The sequence below is a fragment of the Patagioenas fasciata genome, chromosome 3 (genome assembly GCF_037038585.1).
Source record: "Patagioenas fasciata isolate bPatFas1 chromosome 3, bPatFas1.hap1, whole genome shotgun sequence".
NCBI lineage: Eukaryota > Metazoa > Chordata > Aves > Columbiformes > Columbidae > Patagioenas > Patagioenas fasciata.
The window spans coordinates 65,293,197-65,318,361 of NC_092522.1; the positions used below are offsets into that span (position 1 = coordinate 65,293,197).

A 25,165-nucleotide genomic window follows, 5' to 3' on the forward strand; every position below is an offset into this window, starting at 1 on the left:
ACGTTCTGTGATTCTATGATTCTGTGGACACCCAAAGATGTAGCATATTGACCGCCAGCTTCCTCTGGAAAAACAAAAAAAAAAAAAAAAAAGGATATAAAGGGGAGTTACTCATCAGTGAAAGCACTGAGGGGTGCAGCGGAAGACGTCCCTCGCCTTGAAGAAGGCACCACTTGCACAAGCGGGACGCGCAGCCCGACGCGCAGCCCCCCGCCTGCCTCCCGCCTGCCTCCGCGGGAGCACCCTCACTCCCGCCCCCGCGCAACGCAGCGCTGCCCGCCCGGCTCCTCCTCTCCTGCCCTGCCCGCCCCGCCCGCCGGCGCTCGGCTCCTTCCACCTGCGCGGCGGCGGCGCTGGGCAGCCGAGGCGCCCCCGGGCCGGGAGATGTGAGCCCTATGAACGCCGGCCGGCCGCGGCGGGGGGCGGCCTGGCTGCTGGTCCTGCCGCTGATCCTGCTGCCGATCCTGCTGCCGTCCCCCGCGGCGCACGCAGGTAGGTGGCGGCGCTGCTCCGTCCCACCACCCGCCCTAGGCCCGCGGGGGGATGCACATCACTCCCCGGGCTGGGGGTGGGAGCTGGGATCCCCCGCGCCGCGAGTCCCCGGGGCCGTCTCCGCGCTCGGTTATCCTGGCACGCCGGCCCCGCTGTGCCGCTCCGTGCCGCCCCGCTCCCTCTGCTTGCGGGCGGCCCAGGAGGCGGCTTCGGCCAAGGCTGGGGCGCTGCGTTGCCGTTCGTGTGAGACAGCGGTGCCTTTATTTAATACTCGTGTTTCTGACCTCAGATACTTCACTGGAAGAAGAGGACTGGTATTTCCACAATGTTGCTTCACCTTTTTCTTTTCTCCGTAGTTATGCTGGGATTAGGTTTTACAAGCTGTATGCTAATTTACTTTCAGCTGTAAATTGATTGCATACTGTTGAGATAGTCCTTGTAATATGCATCGGGTTAACTCCCCATATATCTTTGGTGTTTGTAACTTCCTTTGTGTTTGCCAGTGACAAAACCCAGCAGTCCTACCTGAGCAGTGAAGAGCCAGATTAAAACAAAAGGCAGAATGGCTTTTTGGTAGAGAAATTCAGCTCGTGCGGGTGTCCTGAGTGACTCTGCTTCCCTTCTCCCATCTGGAGACTAGAGCACTCCTTCGGTGACAGCCACCCATCCAAACACAAGGAGACAGAGGGAATAGCAAAGGTTACAGCTGACGTGGGCTGTGGGGACAGCTCTAACAACAGTCTTTGGCATGAGTAATGATGCTATTGAGTAGGAATGAGCTTGTAAACTAGCTGTTGAATGTGTGTGCATGGTGGTTCCCCTGCTACTGTTAAAAGCATCAGGCACTATTTCTTTTTCTATATTCCTCGAGTATAAAACTGGGCAAGGCATTGCGGAGATAATCAGGTCTTCTGAAAAACCGATTCTGTGCTATTGTTCTCTGCTGCAAGCGTTGCCTCCAAAACTAAATACCTAAGGATAGACTGCTCCCATTTAAATCCACACCAAAACTTACAGATCCTGTGAGAGCTGGATGGCAGTAAGCATTGTTCTTCATAACCTGAATGCTCTTGAGCAGTGCGAAGTACTGTGTCTCCCTTAACTCTTCTGGCAAACTGCTCCATTATGCATCAGTGATTTTTAGTGGCTTTCAGAGATACCAAGGCCAGCTTCTTTTTAGGTAACTGACCACATTGTTTTCATTTTATTCAAGTCATCAATGCAAGTGTTTTGGAAAATCTGTATAACTGGCATTGAGTTACCCTTAAAACAAAACTTTAAAATTTGATTAATACTGATTTTGCTTCCAAAGAAGGTTTGGAAAAATATCAAGGGAGTTATGTTGTTTTTGACTAGTGGTTTTAGCTGGATGTGATTTCAGGGTTTTTTTGACAGAAATACCCACATGGAAGGGAGAGCTGACCCTTTCACTAAAGGCTTAGAGCTTCCATTTTCACCTCTTCAGTGTTAGACAGTAAAGGTTGTTTTAATTTAGCCTATCAGTATTTTGCTAATAAGGGAAAAAAAAAAAAAAAAAAGAGAGATGCAGAAGTGTTATAGCAAGTCCTGCTCTTTCTCCAAAGTGAAATGATAGGTAAAGGAGTCTCTTTCGGGTGCTTTCTTTCAAGAGAAGCAGCATGGGTGCCAGCTGCAAGCAGATGCGGTCCTATAAATACTGCAGTTGTCCTGGGTGCTTGATTTTGTGCTGAAGTAGGAACAGACTGCACAGGAGCCCAAGTGCCATGGAAAGCAGTTCTACAGCAGGACTTCGTTCTCGAACTCTTGCATCTTACGGGATCTGTCCCATTCAGTTCTCTTATGGAGTTCTTTTCTGAACTCTGAATTTACAGTTGAACCTTTGGAAAACACCTATTGTTTTCACTGTGGTGTGTTAGTAGTACAATCTTATTCTTACAGGCTATCTAAGCATTACCTGGTTTTGCACAGGACAAATTTTTACTCGACATAGCACTTGAGGGGGATTTTTGTAAACCGGTATTCCACTCACTGTACTCTAAAACAAATGAAAAATCATGGAAAATGCGAGATGGAAAAGAAAATGGGGAAAATGGAAAATTCATTGTTTAATTGACAGGGTCAAGGAATGTAGCATGCTGTTCTTCGCCACATAAGCGTAGTAATTTTTTGCACGCAACTCATAAGAATAGGAAGGAACACCCTGAATTTTGGAAGCAGTAGAATCTTTATCTATTAGTTTACCAAGCCCCATCTTAAATCCTTCTCCATACTCCTAGAGGAGATTTCCGTAATGTCATATTCTGAAATTAGAGCAACCTTTAAATTTTTAGCTCATAGACTCCCATCTCCGTCCTGTAGATCTACACAGAAAAATTTAAAAAACAAACAAACAAAAAAAAGGCAACAACAAAAAAACAAACACCAAAAAAAACCAACCCAGATACTACAATATATACTTATTATGAGGAGGGGAAAATGAGCCTGAATGCTGTACTGCAAAAATAAAAGCCTTTTGATATATTGAAGGTGTACTTAATATTTTTGTTCAGATAAGGCATATGATTTTGAAGCAAATCTCTCAATTATTTCACTAACTGTGCTTTTGTCTGTATTGTGATGCACTCTTGGAACTGGATTTCTTCTCAAGTATGTGCTCCATCAGCATATCTAATACAAGTAGAGCTAGTCCAATGTTAAAAAAACAGTAATGTGCGTAGTATAGACAAAGTTTTCTCAATACCAACGTTTTCATGTAACAGATCTGTTCATGTTGGGTTTTATTATTCAGTAATGTAGACATAGCCTTAGGTCCCACTGGAGTTGGTATGTGGCTGTACCAACTATGTATTTTTATGATGGGACTTTGAAATCTTCCCCTTTTAATGTTTCCTAGCAGTTGCATGAGTTTCTTGGTCTGCATTGACACATCTGATTTATTTTACTTGTCTTTCATCTTCCACTTTATCATATTTTTTTACTAATAAATAGATCTACACTCTGAGAAGCAGCTTCAGGCATCCCTTTAAGCAAATGTCAACATGTTTTCTTTCACAGTTACTAGAGTGCTGAAAGGTGCAAAACATCCCTTTTGCTCAAGATGTTGCCCTGGGAAATACAGAATAAATGGATAAAAGGGGTCATGGATTTGCAGTTATGCTATTGAGATGGAGTTCAGGGACCACATTGATGCCCAGACATATTTTATCATGTTAAAGCCATCCAGAAGGCAGGCAAGATTCCAGTGCTAATAATCTACATCCTTTCCTTCTTGCATACCCACAGTTAATCCTTGAGAAGGCTCCCTGATGTCAGTACACATGCAGCACTTTAAAAACTTTAAGTCCTGTGTGGATGCTTATCCTGGATTTGAGAGAAGAGTTTGAGAGACTGGCATTTGCAATTCACTCCCCCCAAAATACAGAACAGCAGAAGCAACTTGGTTCAGCTTATTGTGATAGAAACAAAGCCTGAACAACCACTTCTATTTCTCCATGAATAGTCTTTGAGCACCAGTCATAATTCGTGAAGAACAGAAGTGAAACGCTTAGCTCCAAGTTTAACAGTGCTGAGATTTTTAGATATTGACACAAGATGATTTAAGGTACATTTTGGATCTGAAAAGAGGCTGATCTGTTAACACAGACAGTAAATATTAGGTAAAGTATTAAATAACATACTGAAACATGAGGTTATTTCATACATAAGGCCTGCACACATAATAAATAGGCTAATTGCCCTGTGGATATACTCTGTAATGTCCACGTCCTGGAGAAGTTAATAAATTGCACTTGAAGTTGTGGCTGTATGTTACCCAAACACAGTAAGAACTCACAGAAAATTGTCTTCTTTGATTAGCTTAATGATTCAAAGAAAAAAAATGTTCATGCAAAGGTAGAGAAACGGGGAAAGATATGGTAAAATACAATAATTTTTGAACCCTCAGAAACCTTGATTATTTTGTGCATGTAGTATTTTGTGTTACCCAGTATACGTCTATATACTCAATAGGATTGAACTGCATTTGTGGTGGTGATAATTTGTGTGTTTACTGGAGGGGGCATTAAGCTTCAGTAATAAGAGTGGAAGTATAGGGGAGGGCTGATCTTGTGTTTTTATGTGTTATTTCCTGTCTCTCTCCCAGCATGAAGGAGAGAAGAATAAATTCAACAGTAGTAAATAAAAAGGGATGTTGGCATAAGGAGAAATACGGTATATGAAGGAGGAGTGTCATGTTCATATAATCAAAAGCCTCACCCTTTTCATCTCCACCTTCCAATTTCATGTCAGGCTGCTTTGGACGATGCTGTGATCTGTGTCCTGATGTTTGGCATTGCTTGTGATTTCCATGACGTAACAGATTCTTATTGCTTGTTAATTAGGAATGGAAATGGTTGAGGGAGGTAGTTCATTCTGTAGAGGAACTTCAAACACTACTGGGATTTGTGATTAAACTCTCAAACTCAGATGTGCTTTGCAGTTCGCCATGTGAACATCCAGATTCATCATTCTAACTGTTGACCTTATCCTTCTGTGACTGTTGTTCTCTAGTGGCCTTTATAGTCTTAATTCCAAGAGAAGCAAGTGGTTAGGATTACTCAAGTCATTTGTGCATGTGTGGTTCCAGTTTATGTTTGTTTTTATAGTTGTGGCTTGTACAGATTGATTTCTGCTGGTTGATTTCTCTCCAAGTGTTGGCTATCTACAACTACAGGATTAATACCTAAGAGAGAGAAAAATCACTCTTTATGAACCAAACAAGAACTCCCATATTTTAAGCTTAGCTTTGTAAGGGCCTAAATTCTGGAAGCCAGGCCCATCTCTAGGCAAAAATGAGGTTTCATTAGAGAGCTGAGTTTAAAAGATACACAGATCTGTTTGTGCTTTATACTTGGCGTACCAGCAACTTGCAGGTTTTTATCCACTGTTCCTCCTATCTTGAAAAAAGTACAGTAGGAAATGGAAACAAGTTTTAGGACAGGAGGTATGGGATAGTTTATATATGAAGGGATTAAATAAACTATATCTCTTTCTCATGGAAAACAGATTATTTTTGCTGTCTGTCTGGCTACTGCCAGAGTATTTTAAGGTCAATAAAGGAACAGGAGGAATACTGGAGTTCCTTCTTCTCTTCTTTATACCCTAGCACTTTGATTTAAATTTCACCTGATAGCTCAGCTATTTTTCAACCTTCTATTTTCCACTCCGATTTCTGCAATGGGAACAGGAATGTGTCCAATGGGAAGCAAGAGAAGAAGAATGTTACTTCAGGAAGTGCAAGGATGCTCTATGCTGACACCAAGGTTTATGTGTTTGAGCTTGATCACATTCTGTGCACAAAAACACACACAAGTGGGTTTTACAGCTCTTAGATGAAAGGGGTTAATTTATTTCATACTGGTTTCTTAAAGGCTAGGGGAAGCACTTGAGCCAGTGTTAATTGTTGCATTTACTTTGCATAAGACTTCAATTCTCTTGGCTTTCCTTGTCTTTTCCAAAAATACATCAATATCCTGCTCTTGTGGGGCTGTGTAGTCAAAATAGTGAAGTACAGGAAGCTCAGAAGCACTTAAAACTGCCAGAGACACATGTAATTGCTGACAGGGCTTTCCCCCACTTTAAGAAGGTAGTAGACAGATGCAGGAATAGACCTGTTCAGCTCTTTGAGTATAAATCAACTTGCAACAGCTCAAACATGACCATGAGCTGCCTTCTTCATCAGCCCAGGTCAGGTTCCTGAGCTCATCACAGTGTGCTGGCTGTTCCCTGAAAGGTCTGTGACACCACACTGTCCTTTGCATCCAGCTGTGTATGTTACACATAACACCACTTACATTTAACACCATTTCTGAGGCAATCTTTCAGAACTTATGTGTAAAATATGTAGATGATTATGCTGAATAACTTCCTCTGTACAGCAAAATCACTTTGAATCTATAGATGAGTAAATGAGCATGAAAATCATGACTAGTGGTTTTAACAAAAAATGCTTGTTGAGTACAGGAAAGACAGTAAAAATAGTACTACACCTATAATTAGATATTGACTTGTTCATATCTGAAATTACTGTGGGACACTCTGAGCAGTCATATAGTGCCTCAAAATATACCAGCCTGCACCTGACAGGAGACCAACAGAAATGTACCCCAGGAAACCTTCATCTCTTGTGAGTTCTCTACAGGTAGTTGCTTCCCAAAGGCACTTATGTCCTTCATCATCTGTGGGGAGAAGTGTAAATGTGGGACACAAGAGGGAAAAAATAATTCTGTGAGTACTTTGAGTAGCACAGATACCCAATGGGCTCCTTCACATCTGCTGGGGTATCACTGGCCCGTCTCCAGCACCATGAAAGAGATCAAACCTAGAGCCATGCTGGCTGTTCCACAGGGTGAACCTGAAATTGCCTCTCACTGTTTGCAAGTACTGGCGGGGGACTGGAGATGGGCTGTTAATGGTTGTTCAGACAGGGGTGACTGTGTGACCCCATCAGAGTGATTGCCTGTAAGGGATGAGGTATTCCAAGTTTGCTGGGGGTGCTGGTCCTTCCTCTCAGATCTTGGATGCAGAAGGTGGTGTTTGATTTACATCTTTTCAGGATTGCCTTTCCCCCAGAAATGAAGACAAGTACTCATCCTCCGTTGACACCACACTCAATCTTCTGTTAAAGGGGAAATTCAGATTCGGAAGAGGGGTTTTCACTAATTAAATTAATTTGGACTCCAACAAAAGCAAAATCCCTTCTCTAGGTAAGCCATCAGTAGGTCAGAGAGCAAACAGCAACACCTTTTAGGCAATAAATATAGTGCTGTCAGTTCTAACTGGACTGTTGTTGCCTAATAGATATTAACCAGCACTAAACGGTGAAAGCCAAAATTAATTTTTTTCTCAGTTTATGTGTGGAAAAAAAATAGATATTTCATGTAAAGATGGATTAAGTGTGTTCCAAAATGTGGTGTATCAGAATTTGTATGATAACTGTCACACAGCGTATTTTTTACAATATTTCAAGTAGAAAGCTTACTTAACCTTTAGGTATTTTGAAAAACAAGTTTAAAATGTCAGAGGTGTTCTAATTAAGTTTTCATTTTTTCTTGACTGTTGGGTTATGATTGATCTAAACAGCAATAAATTGGTAATGCTAAACACGTTCTAAGGAGAAAAGAAAATCCTCAAAATTAAATGCTGGACAGTCGGGCTATTTTTAATACTTTATATAACTTCAAAACTTCTATTTTAAAAAGCAGTTATTGTCTCACGAAATTCTGTCAACAGTGGGCTTTGAAAATTAATTTGGTTCTTTTTGACAGAAAATGTTTTTGCATTCTAAACTTAACAAAGCCACATTAAATTTAATAATTTAAAAAAAAAAAAAAAAAAAAAAAAAACACTAAAACACAAAACTCTTCTGATGGGTTATGACTCCAAAAGCCTTGAAGGGGTTGTAAGTCATTTTAGAGAAGCACATCTTGAATTTCACTCACCTTGTTTCAGGCCAGTATTGATCACTCAGCATTAATAAAAAATATACCTACAATAACTTTCTCCTGTTGGAGTGTATCAAGGAGAGGATTTTGTAGCAGGGTGTGGTTATGTAGTACAAGCTCTGCTCTTGCACTTGCAAACCTTCAACACATTGGAAGAAAACTCAGTTTATTTTGTTTCTGTCATTCAAGTTAGCAAAAAGGAATGGACGTTAGCTGCCACAGCCATCTCCTAGCAAGTCTTCAATGAACTGGGAAGATTTTCTCGTCCTTTCTGAAGTTGGGTCTTTATGAACTGAGTCTAAAATGTTCTCTGTAGGGGTGTTTCTATAAGTTAGGACATGGTTTGGATGGATTAATGCAAGACTTCACACGGAGGGGGAGAGCATGTCAGGGCAAGCCACAGCTTCAGTTCCTTTTCTGCATCCCTCCCATTCTTCAAGCCATATTTCTACCCATGCTTTTTCCCCAGATGACCTCCAGGGGTTCCCCTCTTTCCAATAGTAGCCTGCTTATTTCTTCACAAACAAACCTCACATGCCCCAGTCTCATCCTTCTCTCACATTTCCCCAGCGCTTCTCTCACGCTTTTCTGTCTCCTCCACTGCCTGGTTTAAATTGAGTCATACGACTCTGTGCCAGTCCATTACTTTCTCTCCCCTGTGCCCCTTCTGAAGTGATGGGTTCCAGTTCTGGGAGGGCAAGAGTACACTTTGTGGTTTGCTCTCAAGCTCTGCTATGACTAGAACAGGAAATAACCTCTGTGCTCCTCCCCACATTCCCACCAGCGCTGCTTGAGTCACAGGGTTTCGCTAACCCGGCTTCGTACCCAGCGGTCTCAGAACTCCAGCAACCCACCAGGAGAAAGGCAGCTCAGGTGTAATGACTCCTCCTCCTCGTTATCCAGCCCATTGAGTTCTAGTCTAAAAGAATCAGCACAGAGAAAAATTTCAAGCCCACTCAGTTTTTAAAAAGTTAACTCATTTATTACAGTTGTTGCTAAGATGACTAGTAGCAGGTAATGACATTTACCAATGCGTATTCCTGGCTTTGCTGGGTTTCCCTTCCTCTCTGTAACTTCTGATCTCCAATTTTGGCTCGGTTCCCCTGTTTACTGCTTGGTGTAGTCCCTCACATTCCTGTATGGCAGTGCCAGCTTGCTTCAGGCTGCAGATGTGCCACAAAAGGCAGGCCCAACCCTCTGCTAGCAAGCACCACTGAACACGATACTCAGTAGACATTTGTTCTGACTACGACTATTTTTATGTTACGCTTAGACATGTGTTTGAGGGAATAGTTTTTTACTGAGAACAAGGTAACCATTGAAACAGATGAGCTAGAGGAGGAAAAGAGAGCTAAAATTCCTTTAAAAAGTAGGAGCAGCAACACAGAACAAGCAAGCAAGATTTTGCCCGACTTTGGTGGAAGTCACTCAAAGCTGAACAGAAAGGCTAAAGAAAGGGCAGTGGCTTACAGCACTGCCAGAATCAAATGTTTGGTGTCCTACATTGCTCCCAAATTGCTTGATGCTTCACTGGTGGGTCTAAGCTCCCAGTGGGAAAAGGTGAAGTGGGGAGTCAGCCTGTTTGAGAGGCTGCCCTCTCACCAAGGTGTGTGAATGTGGGTTAGATCCATGGCCTTGAAGTGGCACCTGCAAATGGTGAGGCACAGGGAGTGCCTGCAGCATTGCCTGTAGATTCGGTGCACAGCACAAAGGAGCTGCTTCCATCAGAGGTGCTCCCAAGGGCTGCTTTCAAGTAAGAAAATACAACAATAATTGAAGCCAAAGTCTCTGTCAGAAAAGGAGTTCCTTGCTTAAATTCTGAGAAGATTGTAGGACAGGAGTCCTTGGCTTTTACTGCTGTGGCTATGGGGAAAAGTTGTGTTGCAGTAAGGATCACCTTAATGCTTTCCACACCACTCGCTGTGTTAAATTATAAGAGAAACCCTGTGACCTTCTCTGTTGTTTTATTGTATTGGATAATTTGGTGCTTGCAACCTTGTAGCCATGCCACAGTAAAATCCAGCAGATGATTGCTCTTCTTGAGAGCAGTACAAAAGGAGTCATTTCTGTACCAAAAGGTCACCTTTCAGTGGGTTCTCTGCCTTCTTCCTACCCCAGAACTTTAGCCAATATACAGGAAAAAAACAAAAATCTATGGTTTTATATATTTACGTATTTTCATGCTTTGCAGCTGCTAGGTCATGCAACTCAAATGAAAAGTTAACAAATCCATAGCAAGAGGGCACAGGTAGTTGCAGCTGTGTTTGTTCTGCAGTATTGACATTAAACACAGCTCTTTGTCATTGGCATAGGCAGTGGTGCCTCCTAGCAGATAAAAAATAGATACGCTGCACAAATAGTTGTAACATGGAAATTATGTGTGTTTATATTTGTATTTGTGTGTGTGTATTTATGTGGGTAGAGAGAGAGAGAGAGATAGATAGATAGGGCTATAACTAAAACAAAGCTTTGAACAGTACTGACTTGAGCAAGGCACATACCTGGCAGGGAGCCCTACATGATTAAAACTGGCCAGGCTTTTAAACCCAGCAGACACTTTCACAAAGAGAAAATGAGGCACCTGCCGTGCCATCTTTTACTCCTGTGAATAATCTCACTGACGTCAGTGGGGTTTTTGGCTCACGCGTGAAGGTGTTTTCAGGCTAAGTCACATCTATTTTCAAGAGTCTGGCAACAGCTTAGTCTAAGCTCAGAACTGGGCTCTTCCTTGTGGTGCTGAAGTTTGCAAGCCTGTATTATTCCTTTCTTTCCAGTCCAGGTGTGCAGAGTCATGAAGATTTAAAGAATGATATTACTCAAGGTTTGATTTACAGCATTTCCAAAGACAGTAATAACAGCTTTAGGTTTTTCCATGCAATAAATAAATAAAGTGACTTAGTTATACTGGGAAGTGATGACAGCCACTGCAGACTATCGATGAGACAGACTAAACCTAGCAAAACAACATGTATGACTGATTTCTGTTCTCACGTAGGCCAGAACAAACTGAAAATACTCCATGTGACACCCATGCCATTAATCCCTGTTAAAAGAAATAAAATCAGAATATAACTGAATGTGTTGTGTTTTAAGACAAGATACTGAAATAAGCAGCTGATGCACATATTTGAGTCCTCTTCTGACTGGTAACCATGGAATATCCAAACTCTATGTATGATGTGTTTTCTACGTGTGCCTCCTGATACTATTGAGCATCAAATAAACATGAAGGAGTTTATTCTTAACTCTTCCTGAAGAAATAGAGGGGTATGGCAGTTTTATTCATGCTTTACACATGCAGAACTGAAGAATAAAACACTTGCATGATTTGTTGTAAGGGCAAACAGAAGCCTTTACTAGCAAGACCAGAAATAGAAACCAAATCTCTGCTTTTACAGCAAATGGAAAGTTAACAGTCTCAGTCCCTCTGCCTACCAAATCACACAGAGCAGGGGACAGGTGGGAATGCACCGGCAGTGTTGTACTGCTTTAGATTTTGTAAAGATACACGCTGTGGGTTCTGCATGCTGAGATTGGCTCAACTGCTACAGTCAGTGTTTCTGTTTTGAAACTTCACTTACCACAGCAAAAACCACACTGCAAGGAGGGAAATTTAAAAAAAAAAAAAAAAAATCAACAAAAAGCACCTTTACATGCTACTAATTTAAAAATATTTTAATGTGATAGACGAATGCACGACTCTTGCTACTTCAAAATGTGCTCGAGGAATATAGATGTTTTTATGTGAGGATGGACAAATGTCAAAAGGTACAGGCAAACAAAAACTATCTACAAAAACAGTGGAAGTGATTTCCCTTGCCTGTGATGAGCTGGCTGCCTCCAGACAGTTCAATTTGGTGACTATAGATTAGCCATATAAACAATACACATTTCAAAAATGTTAAAGAATAAGGGTGTGAAAAGTGAGCTGTTAGGGAAGTTTTTAGCTGTCCTGTACCTGATTCAGCAGTACCCCTGCCAAATTTATTACTACACAGTGTGAAGCCAGATTTGTCGGATAGTATAAGAAAACATATCAAAATGGGGCTGGAAGTGATCTTAAGAGATCACCCAGCTTGTCCCCCTGCCCCTAGGCAGAATCAACTAAATTAGTGTCATTTCTGGCAGATGTTTCTCTAATCTGCCCTTCAAAACACTTGGCAGACCTCCCAGCTGACCCATTCTCATATGTTGCTCCTCTTCCCATTAAGGGGTTACTCCCAGTGCTCCTCTTTTTGCAGAAACTGAACTCCCTTCTTTTTCCTCTTAGTTCAGGGTGGACATGTAGGATAGATTATCCTTCTCATGTGAATACTTAGAGTGTTTCCTGCCACTCCTTCCCAGACAAGGTGCATCTCTGCAAAGTTTAATTGCTGAGGAAGCAAAGATGAAAGCTGGTGGGCTTGACCACCATCTCCACTGGAGGTAGAGAGATGCACCTGGCTTTTACTGTCAACTAGGAGTCAGCAAGTTAATGGTGGAAAATGGTTGTGACTTTTGCTTAGAAAAGCAACTGTATGTTACATATACAGGAGGACGAATACTATTACTCTAGTAATAAAGAAATATGCTACAAAAACCCTTTAAGGTCTGCTTTAGAAGTAACAAAGGTCAAGGACCTTTTAGAGAGGTTCCTTCTGTTTGTGTTAATATGTGTTATTTCCCCCTTTGTCTCTTTTTCTTATCTTAAGAACTAGAATTTCATCCCTGGAGGAAGAGCGTAAAGGGTTTTGAAAAGTCCTGAAAAACCACAGATTCACTTTTTCTCTTCCCCATTATGCTCCTGTGGCCACTCTCAAGGAGAAGCTCCTTCCCAGGAGCTGCAGCTTCAGGTTGCTCCCATGGGCGCAGGTCTCATGGCAGGAGGTGCTGGCACTGAGTCACAACTTGGAGCTTGGGATGCTACCCCTGGGCCCACAGGCCTCCACTTCACAAGTAATTTAGCAAAGTGAGCATCTCCATTTGATTTATGAGATGAGGAATGTGTGTTAGGAAGAAATGAAATTGGGTTCTGAAGAGCCCCAGGCTTGCTGGTTTGTTCGTTTTGAAAGCTGGTGCAATGAACAGCAATTTAGATGAGGGTCCTAACAGTAGATGTTCACTTTTAACTTTCTGGAGAATCACCATGGATGGTCAAATGACACTGGGGCTATTGTGATTAACCAGTCTGATCCTCCAGTGGGAAGTCACACGTCTGTTGGTAAAGCTGTGTTTGCAGTAGACTCTGTGTGTCTTTTAAAAATACCTGGTTTGATTTTTAAAAGTCCACTCAGCTACCACAAGAATTCTACTGAAGCATCAAGGATATTTTTACAATTTCCAATGTTAAATTGTTCTGATACTCAAATGCTTTTATGACATTCATGCCTTTTCTAGGCCGAACTTTTCCAGCTTTAGCTTCCAGTCCCTGAATATGTCCATGCCAATGCCTGTCATAAATGGCAAAGCTATTTTTGCTAGAGAAAAAACCCATAGAGATGGACTGCACTGGCTAGGGACACTTTCAAAAGAGACTGAATTTCCATGTCTAACAACTTTGTGCTTTCAATTATAAGAAAGGTAGTATATAGAATTGTATGCCTTACTCAAAAATATGTACCTGTTTTGTTTAAAGTGGAAGCATATGTATTAGCAGATTCTTAGTGTATATTGTTCCTTTCTCATTTTCTTTCTCAGGAGAGTTGTATTGTTCTTTGCCTAACCCTAGGAATGTCCATTTTGAATCTATAAACATGAAAAATGTCCTTCACTGGTCAGCACCAGAAGGCACAGGAGATGGAGTACTCTACAAGGTGAAGTATGCAGTGTAAGTTGGTTTGTCTATTTTAACCCCGCTGACTTTTATTTTGGCAATTAAAATAATAATTAAAAAAATCACAATCAAGATAGGGCTGCTGAAAAGTAAAGAAAGGAGAATTAAAATGTGCATCAGATTTAAGCAATATAGTTTTCAACTTTTACTTCTGGTACTGCTTACTTCAGATTCGGTTTAAAAAAAATTATAAGGATAATTTCTTCCTATTAAAGAAGTGTAGAATGCAACATGGAAGCTTTCAGGGGCATTCCTGAGAAATGAGACAGCAGGACTGTGCTGTGGATTGACATCTATACAAATTAGTCTTCTGTACACGTTTAAATGGATCTGGAGATGTAGTATTTAATAGAATATTAACACCACCCAGTGTTTTGTTGGTCTTTTCTAACAGACGCAAGTCCCACAGTTTTCTTCTGTTCCCTCAAGTCTCTCTAGTCTAGGAGAAAATCCACTGAATTTAAGAAGTATTGTAGAAAACCGAGTAATGTGATTAGAATCAGGCCTTTCTGTTTTCAAGGTTTGCACCCTTGCAGGATATCAAGGAATCTGAGCAAGGACCAGAATCCATTTCCCTTATTCCCACTGAGAGAGCACTGGGTCATTCTGCAGGACAGTGATAGAAGTTTAGCTTATAAACAGGCGTAGCACTGGAGTAATGGATGACATAATGCTCCCAGTTTTTACCTCTAATATGGACAATTCCCTCAGTCTAGTAATGTTTTCATGGCACTAAAACAACTTTAGACCTCCAGGAGTTCCCTGTAACACGTACTGGCTACTAAAAAAAGGAAGGAACTGTTTCTACAGTCAGAGACTGCAACCTCTTTTGTCCAGATCTTGCTTGCTGTACTAACAGAGGAATGACACCATCCACCTCCTAGAAAAGGGAAGTGTGCTCAGTAATTATGGAATGAACAGTAATTGTATAGAAGGTAAAATGCTTAGGAAGCACAAGCTGTGCTGACTCTGCAGGGTCAGTTGGCCCACAGAAGAGTCTGTAGTCACAGGTACGGCCACCCCTCACACTGAAGATGAAAATACTCATATGTGCTCCTGTCTACCTAGGAGAGCAAGGTCTTCAGCTCGGTGGAAAATGCTGGTGAGCAATACTCTCCTCCAGTCACACAGAAGCTGCCACATGCCCTCACTAATTAGCAGCCAAAGGGGAATTATTTTCAGCATAATGTGCATTTGAGGAGCAGGAGCTTCTCAGCAAATCCAGGCAGGAATTTTCCAAGGAAACTTTGATTTCTTCTACTAATGTGTAAGAGTTGGTCAGTACTGAGACATTGTTGGTGACATGTATATGACCCTCTTTCAGCTAGGAGGGCTTTGAAGTTCATTGTGTTCCAATGGAGTCTTTCTTTTAAACAAGGAAAAGAAGTAACAGCCAGCAATGAGTAGTCTCCTGTCCACTCACCTTGGAGACCCTGAACATTATCTGTCTCCCTGCACCAAGATGAGCAACTGACTATTCTGACAGAACTCTTTGTCTCTAACGAAATAGTCATCCTGTCTTTGTTATTCTGTGTTTAGAGTTTAAACTGAAGCTGTGGAGGCTGGAGTTGAGAGATCTCTGGTCTATGTAAGCAAAACTCAACTTAGATTGATATCAGTAACATCCCAGTTAGTTCCATATGACCTCTTCTGGATAGAGCCTACTCTGATTTATTTTTCATTAAAAACTTGTGGAAATACATTATTTTATCTCAGCTGAAGTTGGGAATACCTTGAAATTGCAGATTCCTGCAAAACAAGTAAACTGTTTTATCAGCCGTAATACCAATTTTTGTGCTATATTATCACGTTACTAATATCATGGCAATAGCATTTTAACAGCTCCTTTCTCTTTCTTTTTCAAAATAGATATGGTGTTGGCAAATGGATTAGAAAGCCAGAATGCAGGAATATCAACAGAACATGGTGTGACCTCTCCAGTGAGACATCTGACTATGAAGAACAATACTACGCGAGCGTGAAAGCCTTTCTAAATGGGATGTGCTCCGACTGGATGGAGACCACAAGATTCAACCCTCTTACAGACAGTAAGGAAAGCAAATCACACAGCCAGATGTTCGATGGCCTCGATTAATACTATCTGCTCAGATTTCATGCACATAATATTTTATTTTTAACATGAGGTTATATAGAGCAATTAGATTTTTTTTTTGCAGTTGTTTCACATTTATGCTTTTGGCAGAAGTAGTTGAAATAATCATTATACAATTTGGATGTGTGTTATATATACGGATACTCTTTTATGCTATGGTAAAGCTTTACTCAAGGCAAATAGAAGTTGTGGCACATCCACAGTATAAAGAACTCTGATATTGAAAAGGCTCTATTGAAGCAAGCAGTAATCATACTCTGGAACACAATATCTCTTATCTGTGCCAGATAACCTGAGAACATACTGGTAATTTAGCTTGTTTTAGCAAATTGAGTTTCAAGGTTGTTTATCCTGTAAAGTCAAAGGAATTTCTAGGAAAAATTCCAAATCTGTGTCCACCTTCTTACACTGTAAAATTAGTTATCTTATAAAACGTTAGTTAGTTATCTGATTGAACAATTGATTTACATTGGTAGAAAATTATTTTAAGTCCTACTTAGACCCCCCCAAAACATAACAAAAATTTAATATCATCCATTTTAATAAACTGTATGGCCAAATCATTGTGCCTCTGCTGCATTTGACTGCTTTTTGTACATGTTCATTTTTCCAGCCAAAATTGGTCCACCCACACTAAGTGTATCTTCCACTGAGAAATCTATTTCAATCATTCTGACTGCTCCTGAGAAATGGAAGGGAAGTCCTGAGGGAGAATCCATCTCTCTGCTTCAAGTGTATCCTGGCCTGCAATACAACGTGTCTGTCTTCAACAAAAAAACAAAGAAGCGGGTAAGCTTTGATGAGTCTGAAGAACTGCACTAGTTATATCTGTCCTCTCTGCTCACTGAAATGTGATTTGTCCATAGCGGCATGGATCGAAACAGAATTCATAGACTAATAGGAACTGTAGGATCATTCAGGTTGGAGGGAAGCTCAGGAGGTCTCTACTTCGAAGTCCTGTTCAAAGCAGGATCAGCTCTGAGCTCAGACCAGGTCACTCAGAGTTTGTCCAGTTGTATCCTGAAAACCTTCAAGGATAGAGCCTGCACAACCTGTTCCATTGCCTGATTTTCCTCTTAGGAAAAAACTTGTTTCTTTATATCCAATCTCAACCTCTCTTTTTGAACTTAGGTCAGCTGTCTCTCATCCTCCCATTATCCAGCACTGTGAAGAGTCTGGTTTCATCTTCTTGATGATCTCCCTGGGTCATCCTGGAGGCTTTTATTAGGTCCCCCTGAAGCCAGGCCTTCTTCCCCAAGTGGAACAAACTCCAGGTCCTCATCCTTCCCTCTCAGGGCAAGTGCTCCAGCCCCAGCCATCGGGTGATCTTCAACTAAACTCACTCCAGTTTGTCAGTATTTTCTGTTCTTTAATAGAACATCCCAATTTGAAAGATTTTGTGGAAATGTACCTTGTGCCTTTTATTGGCATAGGCGTCAGGACAGGGTGGGAGTGACACTTTTGCTCCATTGCAACATCAGCATGAGAATGTGGACTAGTGCTAGTACACAGTCCTACTTCATATAAATCATGAAATTGTTCAGTAGTGGTAGAAGAATGATAAAATATTCAAAGAGGACTTAAGATAATTGTATCTGGAAGAAAAGGGTGCAGTTGGCAGTTCTTAAAGTATCATTATTCTTTCCAGAAAATTTGTGTGCTTGTAACATGTTTTGTATATACCTTCCCATAAGTGAGGAGTTAAAGGGGAAAAAAGTTCCTTTTTTTTGTCTTCCAGTGGTTCTTCTCCATCAGCAACAACACCTTGGTTGTGCCTTGGTTAGAGCCTGAAACAGCTTATTGTGTCAGTGCACAGATATATGTTACCACACCACTTCTGCGCAGTGGGTTCTCTGAAGAATATTGCATTGCTACTTTGAAAGGTATGTGTAAGCTGGCAAATTACAAAAGGAAGATCCAAGTTACAAAAAATCATGGTGACTGAGTTTGTAATTTCTTAATGTATCCATTCTGAGAGTGAAAAACTAGCACTGTTTCTCCCCTCTCTGTGCATCTGTACTGATGAAAAAAATCTTTGCCTTTAATAACGTAGCTGGGGTCTGCTGACTGGAAGGTACGACAGTACCTGAGAATAAAAGGATCTATATTCTTTGAGTCTTAGTGAGTGAAGAATATTTTTTCTCCTTGAATGAGGTCTGAGAGCAGCAGAGCTGCATCAATTTCATGGGTCAGAAGTCAGAAACAGGAGAACCTGAGGGAGGGACTGTTACTTATTGTTTAGAATTTAATTTATAATTTAGGTAGTAATAAAGAATTATCCTGTAGCTCAAATGTAATTTTTAAAAAATTTCTACATATTCTCTGTTTATCTAAAACATTTATATCTCATATCCAAAAAACAATGTGGTGAATGCACATGACTACCTGAATACATTAAAAAGTTGCTCAGTACAATGAAAACTTTTGTTTTGTTAACAGATAAAACAGCAGATGAGACTGTAACAATCATATTTGGATATGTTCTGCCTATCATGCTTGCCGTCCTTTTTATTTCAGTGACATGCTATTGTGTGCACAGGTATATTCACATCAGCAAACAGGAACATCCAACAAATCTGGTAAGTGTTCTCTGTTGCAGTAGGTCACTGCCAACCTTGGCACTCACAGGACAGCTATGCATTTTCCAGGGCTCTGAGTTGACTGGGAGGAAACCATAGCTAGTTACAAATAAAAGCTCTAGTTGCCACTCAGATCAAGGGAAAAAATCACATTGGGGGTTATTAAATGCAAAAAAAAAAAAAAAAAAGTAATAACTCATGTTAGCAACTGTGTCTAAAAAGATGCCCAGATCTGAAAAGATGACCAGCGCTAACGAGGATCAGAACAGAGCTGTTGGTTTGGGAAGAGTCATTGCCATAAGCAAGGTTTGAGGTGCACTGAGGCAAATTCTGTTAGGAAGTCAGCACTCCCTAAACTGACCTAAGAAGAAGCAAAATAGAGATTCAGTGAATTAATTGGCTGAAATCAGAAACAAGAAGAGAAGATAATTAAGCAGTGCAGAAACTCCATTATGTTTTCTGGGACTATTACCGGGTATTACCACATCTTACCATTTAATTGTTATTGTGAAGGGTTTAGCACACACGCATCATACGGATAATTTAATCAGATTTCAAGAATACTTTACAATAATGCACCATTTTGTAACAACCCAAAACGTACCAAAAAGCACATTTTATTATTTATACAATCCGAATACACTTTCTGTGTAAAAGTGTTCGCAAGTTTCTTAGAGCTGCAAATTTTTCTACTTTTTAGGAAAAAAACAAACAAACAAACAAACCACAAAAAAAACACCACCAAAGTCTAAGAAACGCTGGGTTTCCAGCTCATGAGCCCAGCAGAGCTTTCTCACAATTACCTCTAAACAAGTTGCTCAAGCATAAACATGCAATTACAAAAATGAATTAACACTTAGATGTTAATGCAATCTGCATGACACCATAGGATGGGAGATATAAGTGAGCTGGTTTCAACATGCTGCTCTTTCTGAAGGAATCTAGAGCAGCACAGAGGTGACAGGAGAAATGTTCACAAAGGTACTGTGGGTTCAGAAGGAGCAGAGCAGCTCCTGCTGTAGTCTGTTCAGATGTGCAAGGAGTCACCTGCACCTGATGAGGCACCAGCTTTATCACAGCATCCAAGAATGTAAAGTGAAAAATTGCCACTTGATACCAGACTAAAGTCCAACTCCAGGAGGTTCTTTCTCTCCAATAAATGTATAGTTTGTATGTTGGGTTTGTTGGGTTTTTTTAATGACCACCTTGAAGCTTCAATTTTCTTTCTCTACCTCTGGATTCAGTTGATGTTAAGGTAACAAATTACTATAGACCTGGTATTTTAATGATGCTCTCTGGCTTTTCCAACCTACAAACTGTTCACTGTGGGTCAGGTGGAGGTGGAATAAGCAGTTTGTTTTGACCTGGGGGACCTTTCAGACTACCTGGTGCATGGATTAGTGCTCTTATTCTTGCATTCGAGCTTGAAAGCACTGAAGTGCAGATTCTGGTCATTGTTTTTCCATTGCACTTTCCTTTAGTGACTGCTCATACAATATTTATTCCTGTTAGAAATATTACTCATTTCAGAAAGATTCCTATTGTTTAACTAGATGATTTATCACAGAGTCACAAAAGCAGCCTGTGACAGACTGCACAATGCAGGCTCCATACACTGCACCTTCTGTATAGCTTCCTCTCTGAAAGGAACCCTGATATTATTAAATTCTCTGTAAGCTATGCCTTAACATGGTACCTGACTCTGTGCTTGTGGGATGTGGTTTTGAGTGTACTTCCTCATCACTGCCTAAAAGAAGTGGAATAGACGCCGTAATCTGTGACCCGATGACAACTTGAATATTTTCTCCAGAGTCACTTGAGTTTGTACTGCTGGAAACAAAACCTGAATTTAACAATATTTTTCTAACCATTACTTTGACAAGGGGAAGATGAGAAAATGGATATTGGAGCTGGTCACTTCGGATAGAATTAAAAAAATCAAAACAATCAAACATATTAACACTCCTGTAGGTTTATATGATGAACTTACTACTTCTCTAAATTGAAATAACCTCCTATTAAGGTCTAGTCCAGCCTTCTATTTAAAAATATGACAGCATAAGAAGCACCAAGATGGTATTTTTATCATACTTCACTCAAAATATTTTTTTTTCTTTCCAGGTGTGGCACTACACTGACACATGCAAGGAAAAGGTTTTCATACCATGTGAAAAAATAGTGATCAACCTTATCACTGTTAACATGGATGAGTACAAACCATCTCAGGAATGCAATCCTTTATCAGAAAGGAAAAGTCCCCAGTATTACACTGTTTATAATGGCACTGAAGGAAAGGATTTGCCTTCAAAAGAAGTGCTAGAAACAAAACACTTGCTTGACATTTTACCTGAAGAGAATTCACGTGAAAAGGATATTTTATCAGAAGGGGACCAAAATGGGAAGCAGCCATCTTATAGCCAGCCTGGAACAAAGAATACTTTGAGACAGAAAAATGCAGAGGCTGTAGAATATGAACATCATGTAAGAGCTGAAGACTTCAGTCCTGATCAGAAACTAGAAGACCTCGGTTTGAAAGAGAGCTCCTCTCCCCCCAGGGGACTTCTAGATGAGCCACAGATTGTTTTGGGGGACTTGATTAATATGAAAACAGGACAGCCATATTGTCCCCAACTAGAGTTGCGGGCAACAGACTCTTGTATGGGACAGGAAACAGAGGAACCTAGTTGGAAGGTGGTTGATGCAGCAGATGAATTGCTGGATGAGACCCAAATCAACTTGGTGGACTTGGATACCGAAAAATTGGGGCAGACATCCTATCCTCAGCTGCAAAAAACAGAGCAGGGCCTCATGGACAAAGAGGGTGGACAGACGATATTAGTAGACTGGGATCCTCACACTGGAAGACTGTATATTCCTACCTTGTCCAGTGTTGAAAATCAGGCGTGTGAAGGAGTATTCAAGTGTGATGATCGTGACAAAGAGGGAATTTTGTCCAGACTGTATGAGAAAGAAGTATCTGATGAATCATCAGAGGACCAAGAAATGTATCTCCTACAATTCAAGGAACAATGGGAACTGCATGTAGAAATGGGAGACTGAACGGTAGTTTTCTAGAATGTTCTAAAATGCAAAATCTTGTTTCCTTTGCCGAAGAGAGTGATGGACTCAGTAAAGCAAACACATCTTAATGTATTGAAGCTTTCAGAACCATTTCAGTTGCACAACTTATTAATGATGTGTTATTTATAACAGTTTTTAGGCATGATATAAGTGATTTCATCTCCCATCAGAAACCCCTCAGGTTATGAGATTATCTACTTTTAAAAAATATATATATATTTTTACAAAGGATGCTGTTAGGGTTTTCTCATTGTAATTTCTACCAAAACAAATGATCAGCATTGATAAGGTTGATAAGGTTGATCGGCTATGTTTAGCAAATAAAAAGCAAAAATACAACATTTTGATGAGCTATTTTGACACAATGCAGTCCTTTATAGGTCTTACTCCTGCTTCATGTAATGGTTTGAGCTGACTTTTGTGGAAGTTAAGGGCATGCCAGTATATATTGTTTCCGTTTTATAAACATTCTTCTACTTAATGAAGTTCTTATGTATTTCTCTTGAAAGTCTCGTGTGAGGTGCCGGGTACTGGCCACACTATGTTGCACAGACACTCAACCAGCAGCACTTCTTTTAGCAGATGTGCCTACAGGCTCGACAGACGTAAGGGAGAAGCAAACAAGCATTAGTTGCATTTTGAACTGGGGGAAAAGGTGACACAGGGATTTGGTGAAACGCCTATAATCTTCCTGGACAGACTGTGTCTCATTCAGCCTTAGACACTCACAGTACAGCCTCTGTGTGACTCACGTCCTGCAAGTGACTTCAGTGGCAGGCTGACGTGACTTGCTCACATGGAGACATCTGCCCCAGACACACCACTGCTTCTTCAGACATGTCTCACTTGCCACGGCAGGTACCCAGAAAGTGTACCTGTGGGCTTTCTCCTATTACCGGATGTTCTGACTGGGACTTCCAATGCAAGTTTGCTTTTTCTCCATGTAATGTGATATTTATTTAGGATAGTAAAATTACAGGATATTCTAGAAATTATTTACTAGGGCAGATGATATTTTTCTTTTCAGAGTGTATCATCTGCCACTTTTGTTCATAATGGAACTTCTTTTTCAACACACACAAAAAATAACAGTAATTATTTGTTTTGTTTTGAAGAAGAGAAAAAAAAAGAAGAGAAAATAATTTTCTATGGTGCTTAAAACTTGTAGCCTCCAAGCTAGGTACACGGTTAGGTATATTTTTGAAGGAAGGCATTTACCAATATCTTTTCTCTCAGGTAATGTTTTTGTTGCATGATGTTGCATGACATTGGCATTTTCTGCAACTATTCATTCTCTGGAATATTTCAATTGTAGTCATAGACTTTAAAACTAGGAATGACAGTAAAATATTTCATGCTGATGACTCCTTACCTGATGTAAGAAAATGTCCTGAACTGCTTTTATAATGAAGATATAGATAATGCAGCAATGTTATACCTAAATACTTATATCAATGCGTTTGTGCATTGGGAGATTCACAGGGGAGGATTATAGCTCAGTGTCAAAGAAGAAAATAGTTGATGTGAAAGGGTCAAAATTTCTTGAACTACCAGCCTCATTTAAGCCATCCAATATCTTTCCCAATATTTCCGGAAGATTTCTTAACTAAGCTCTTTGTGCATAATCTCCTAATTATTGTGATGTGAGGGCTCTGACTCCTAGGTAGGAAACAATTATTTACTTTTTTCTGTAGTCTGTTGAATTTTATCCAGTCAGTGCCACCCTAAGACTAATAACTTGTGTTTAGTGTATATTTTCCATACGGAAGGATGAGGATGCTCCAGTTACTTCAATAGTTTGGTGCAGCTGCCAATCAACCTTCCTCAAAGAAGAAGGTATCCCTTATTTTTTGTTTCTATTTCCCCTGGCCTTAATTGCTGGTGTCTGCTGCTTCTTTTTGTATTAGATAAAGACACTTTGCCCCAGCAGTTACTACATTAAAGTCACTGCTGATTAAAATTGGAAAACTTGGTAACTAAACCATAGAATGTCATTTCATTCAGTTTGTTAGTTGTTGTAGTCTCCTTTCTCTGCATCTTATCCCCCCTTTTTTTAACTTTTCAGTTACAGTTAAGTTGTATACCATTTCTTTCCTCTCTGGTACTTGAAAAGGCATCACCTTTCTAGTTAAAATTACTTGTGATCAGGGCACAAGATACTGAGATTCTTGCAATCTCAGATGCACTTTCATGATAAATCTGTGCATTGGAATAGTGGTTAATTTTTTTTTTTTTTTTTACCAAAATATTTGTAATAGAAGTTTGAAGTACTTTCAATGTCTAATCCTTTTGGTCTGAATTTACATTAAATTCGGAACTGGTACTAGATTATGCAAACAGTCCTTCTTCAAATTTATAAGATATACTTTCAAAATGTTCTCAGGATAAGCACAGGGAAAAAAAAAAAAAGGCAAGGGGAAAAACTGAGTAAATGAAGCTAAGAACTTTGTTTTATATGCAAAATAATTTTTCAGGTTAGCTAGTCAAGTTCTGGAATTGATGAGGCAGAAAAAAGTGGTGCCAGTTTCAATCAATATAAAACCACTAAATTGTTGATGGTGTTTTTAATATCCTCAGAGTTACTCAGATTTGCCTTAAAATAAATATTCTAATTATGTCGAACAAGTGAGACATGTTACCTTCAGCAAGCCAAACAATCAGCAAGGAGCAAAATACTTCCATATAAGATTGTTGTTCTACCTGCAAGATTTCAGACTAGAGGCACTATTAATTACAAAGAAAATCCAAACAATAAGAGAACTGGCATGTTCCTGGTCTTTGTTAGACTTCATTAAACTTTAGTTAACCACATTTAATAGACTTAATGCAGCCAAAACCAAGGGAATATATCCAGCGGCAAAGACTACAAACCGTATTCAAACACAAAGCTACCTGTAGCCTTGAAATCCATGATTTTGAAAATTGTGTGGGATATTAATAGAACCAGGTAGCGGTATATTGAAGACATATGGCTGGATATTTATTTACTAAAATGGCAATGAAAATATAATTTCCTCTGTGTCTGCAGGGCTGATGTCACCATTACTGGAAAAATAGCATCCAGATTACAAAATAAGCCAAGCCATGACGAGAGAAGGCAAATACTACTATAAAAGGCTAAGGTAATGCTCTTTTGAGCTTGAAAAACAGGAAGCTTAGCTATCAAAATGAGATCTAATGGTGATGAAACTGGTAGCTAGGTGGGGGCACACACAGTTTTTGGAAAGGAACTATAATTTCTAAGTGTGGTTTTGCTGCCTACAACTTAGAGAGAATGACAGAGTTCTTGAAGGAGAGACGGAAAGAGGCAGCTGAGTGCAGGATACCTGTGGTCTGACTTACAGTGGCCCTGGAAAAACTATTGTACAATGAGAATGAGCAGATGGAAAAGTCCAAATACAGCAGGCAAAAATGCAACACAAGCTGTGTGCCTGGCACGGTAAGGACTGCAGCCAGAATGCCTGCTCAGTGAATGAGGTTAACCAGGTAAGGAATACGTGATGACTGCCTAATACATGATGCAGGATAACCTGTAACACAAAGCACAGGGAAATTATCAAATCATTTAAAGGAAGACTAGATTATACAGCCATTAGATGCAAGCAGCTGGATTCCCTGGACTTCATGG

General features: G+C 40.2%; 1 protein-coding gene across 3 annotated transcripts; it reads left to right on the top strand.

Annotated features, from left to right (window-relative positions):
• The first annotated feature begins 348 nt into the window (after positions 1 to 348).
• On the top strand, positions 349 to 23,748 carry IL20RA (interleukin 20 receptor subunit alpha). Of its 3 annotated transcripts, none has more exons than XM_065835074.2 (7): positions 349 to 492; positions 13,629 to 13,758; positions 15,634 to 15,812; positions 16,491 to 16,666; positions 17,616 to 17,760; positions 18,317 to 18,456; positions 20,578 to 23,748. In XM_065835074.2, the coding sequence occupies exons 1-7, from the start codon at positions 396 to 398 to the stop codon at positions 21,514 to 21,516; spliced, it is 1,806 nt and encodes a 601-aa protein (XP_065691146.2). In that variant the 5' UTR covers positions 349 to 395; the 3' UTR covers positions 21,517 to 23,748. The 3 variants fall into 3 exon arrangements, with proteins under 3 accessions (XP_065691146.2, XP_065691147.2, XP_071662600.1); XM_065835075.2 differs by having other exon boundaries at positions 18,395 to 18,456; XM_071806499.1 differs by having other exon boundaries at positions 382 to 492; positions 13,629 to 13,744.
• The last annotated feature ends 1,417 nt before the right edge of the window (positions 23,749 to 25,165 follow it).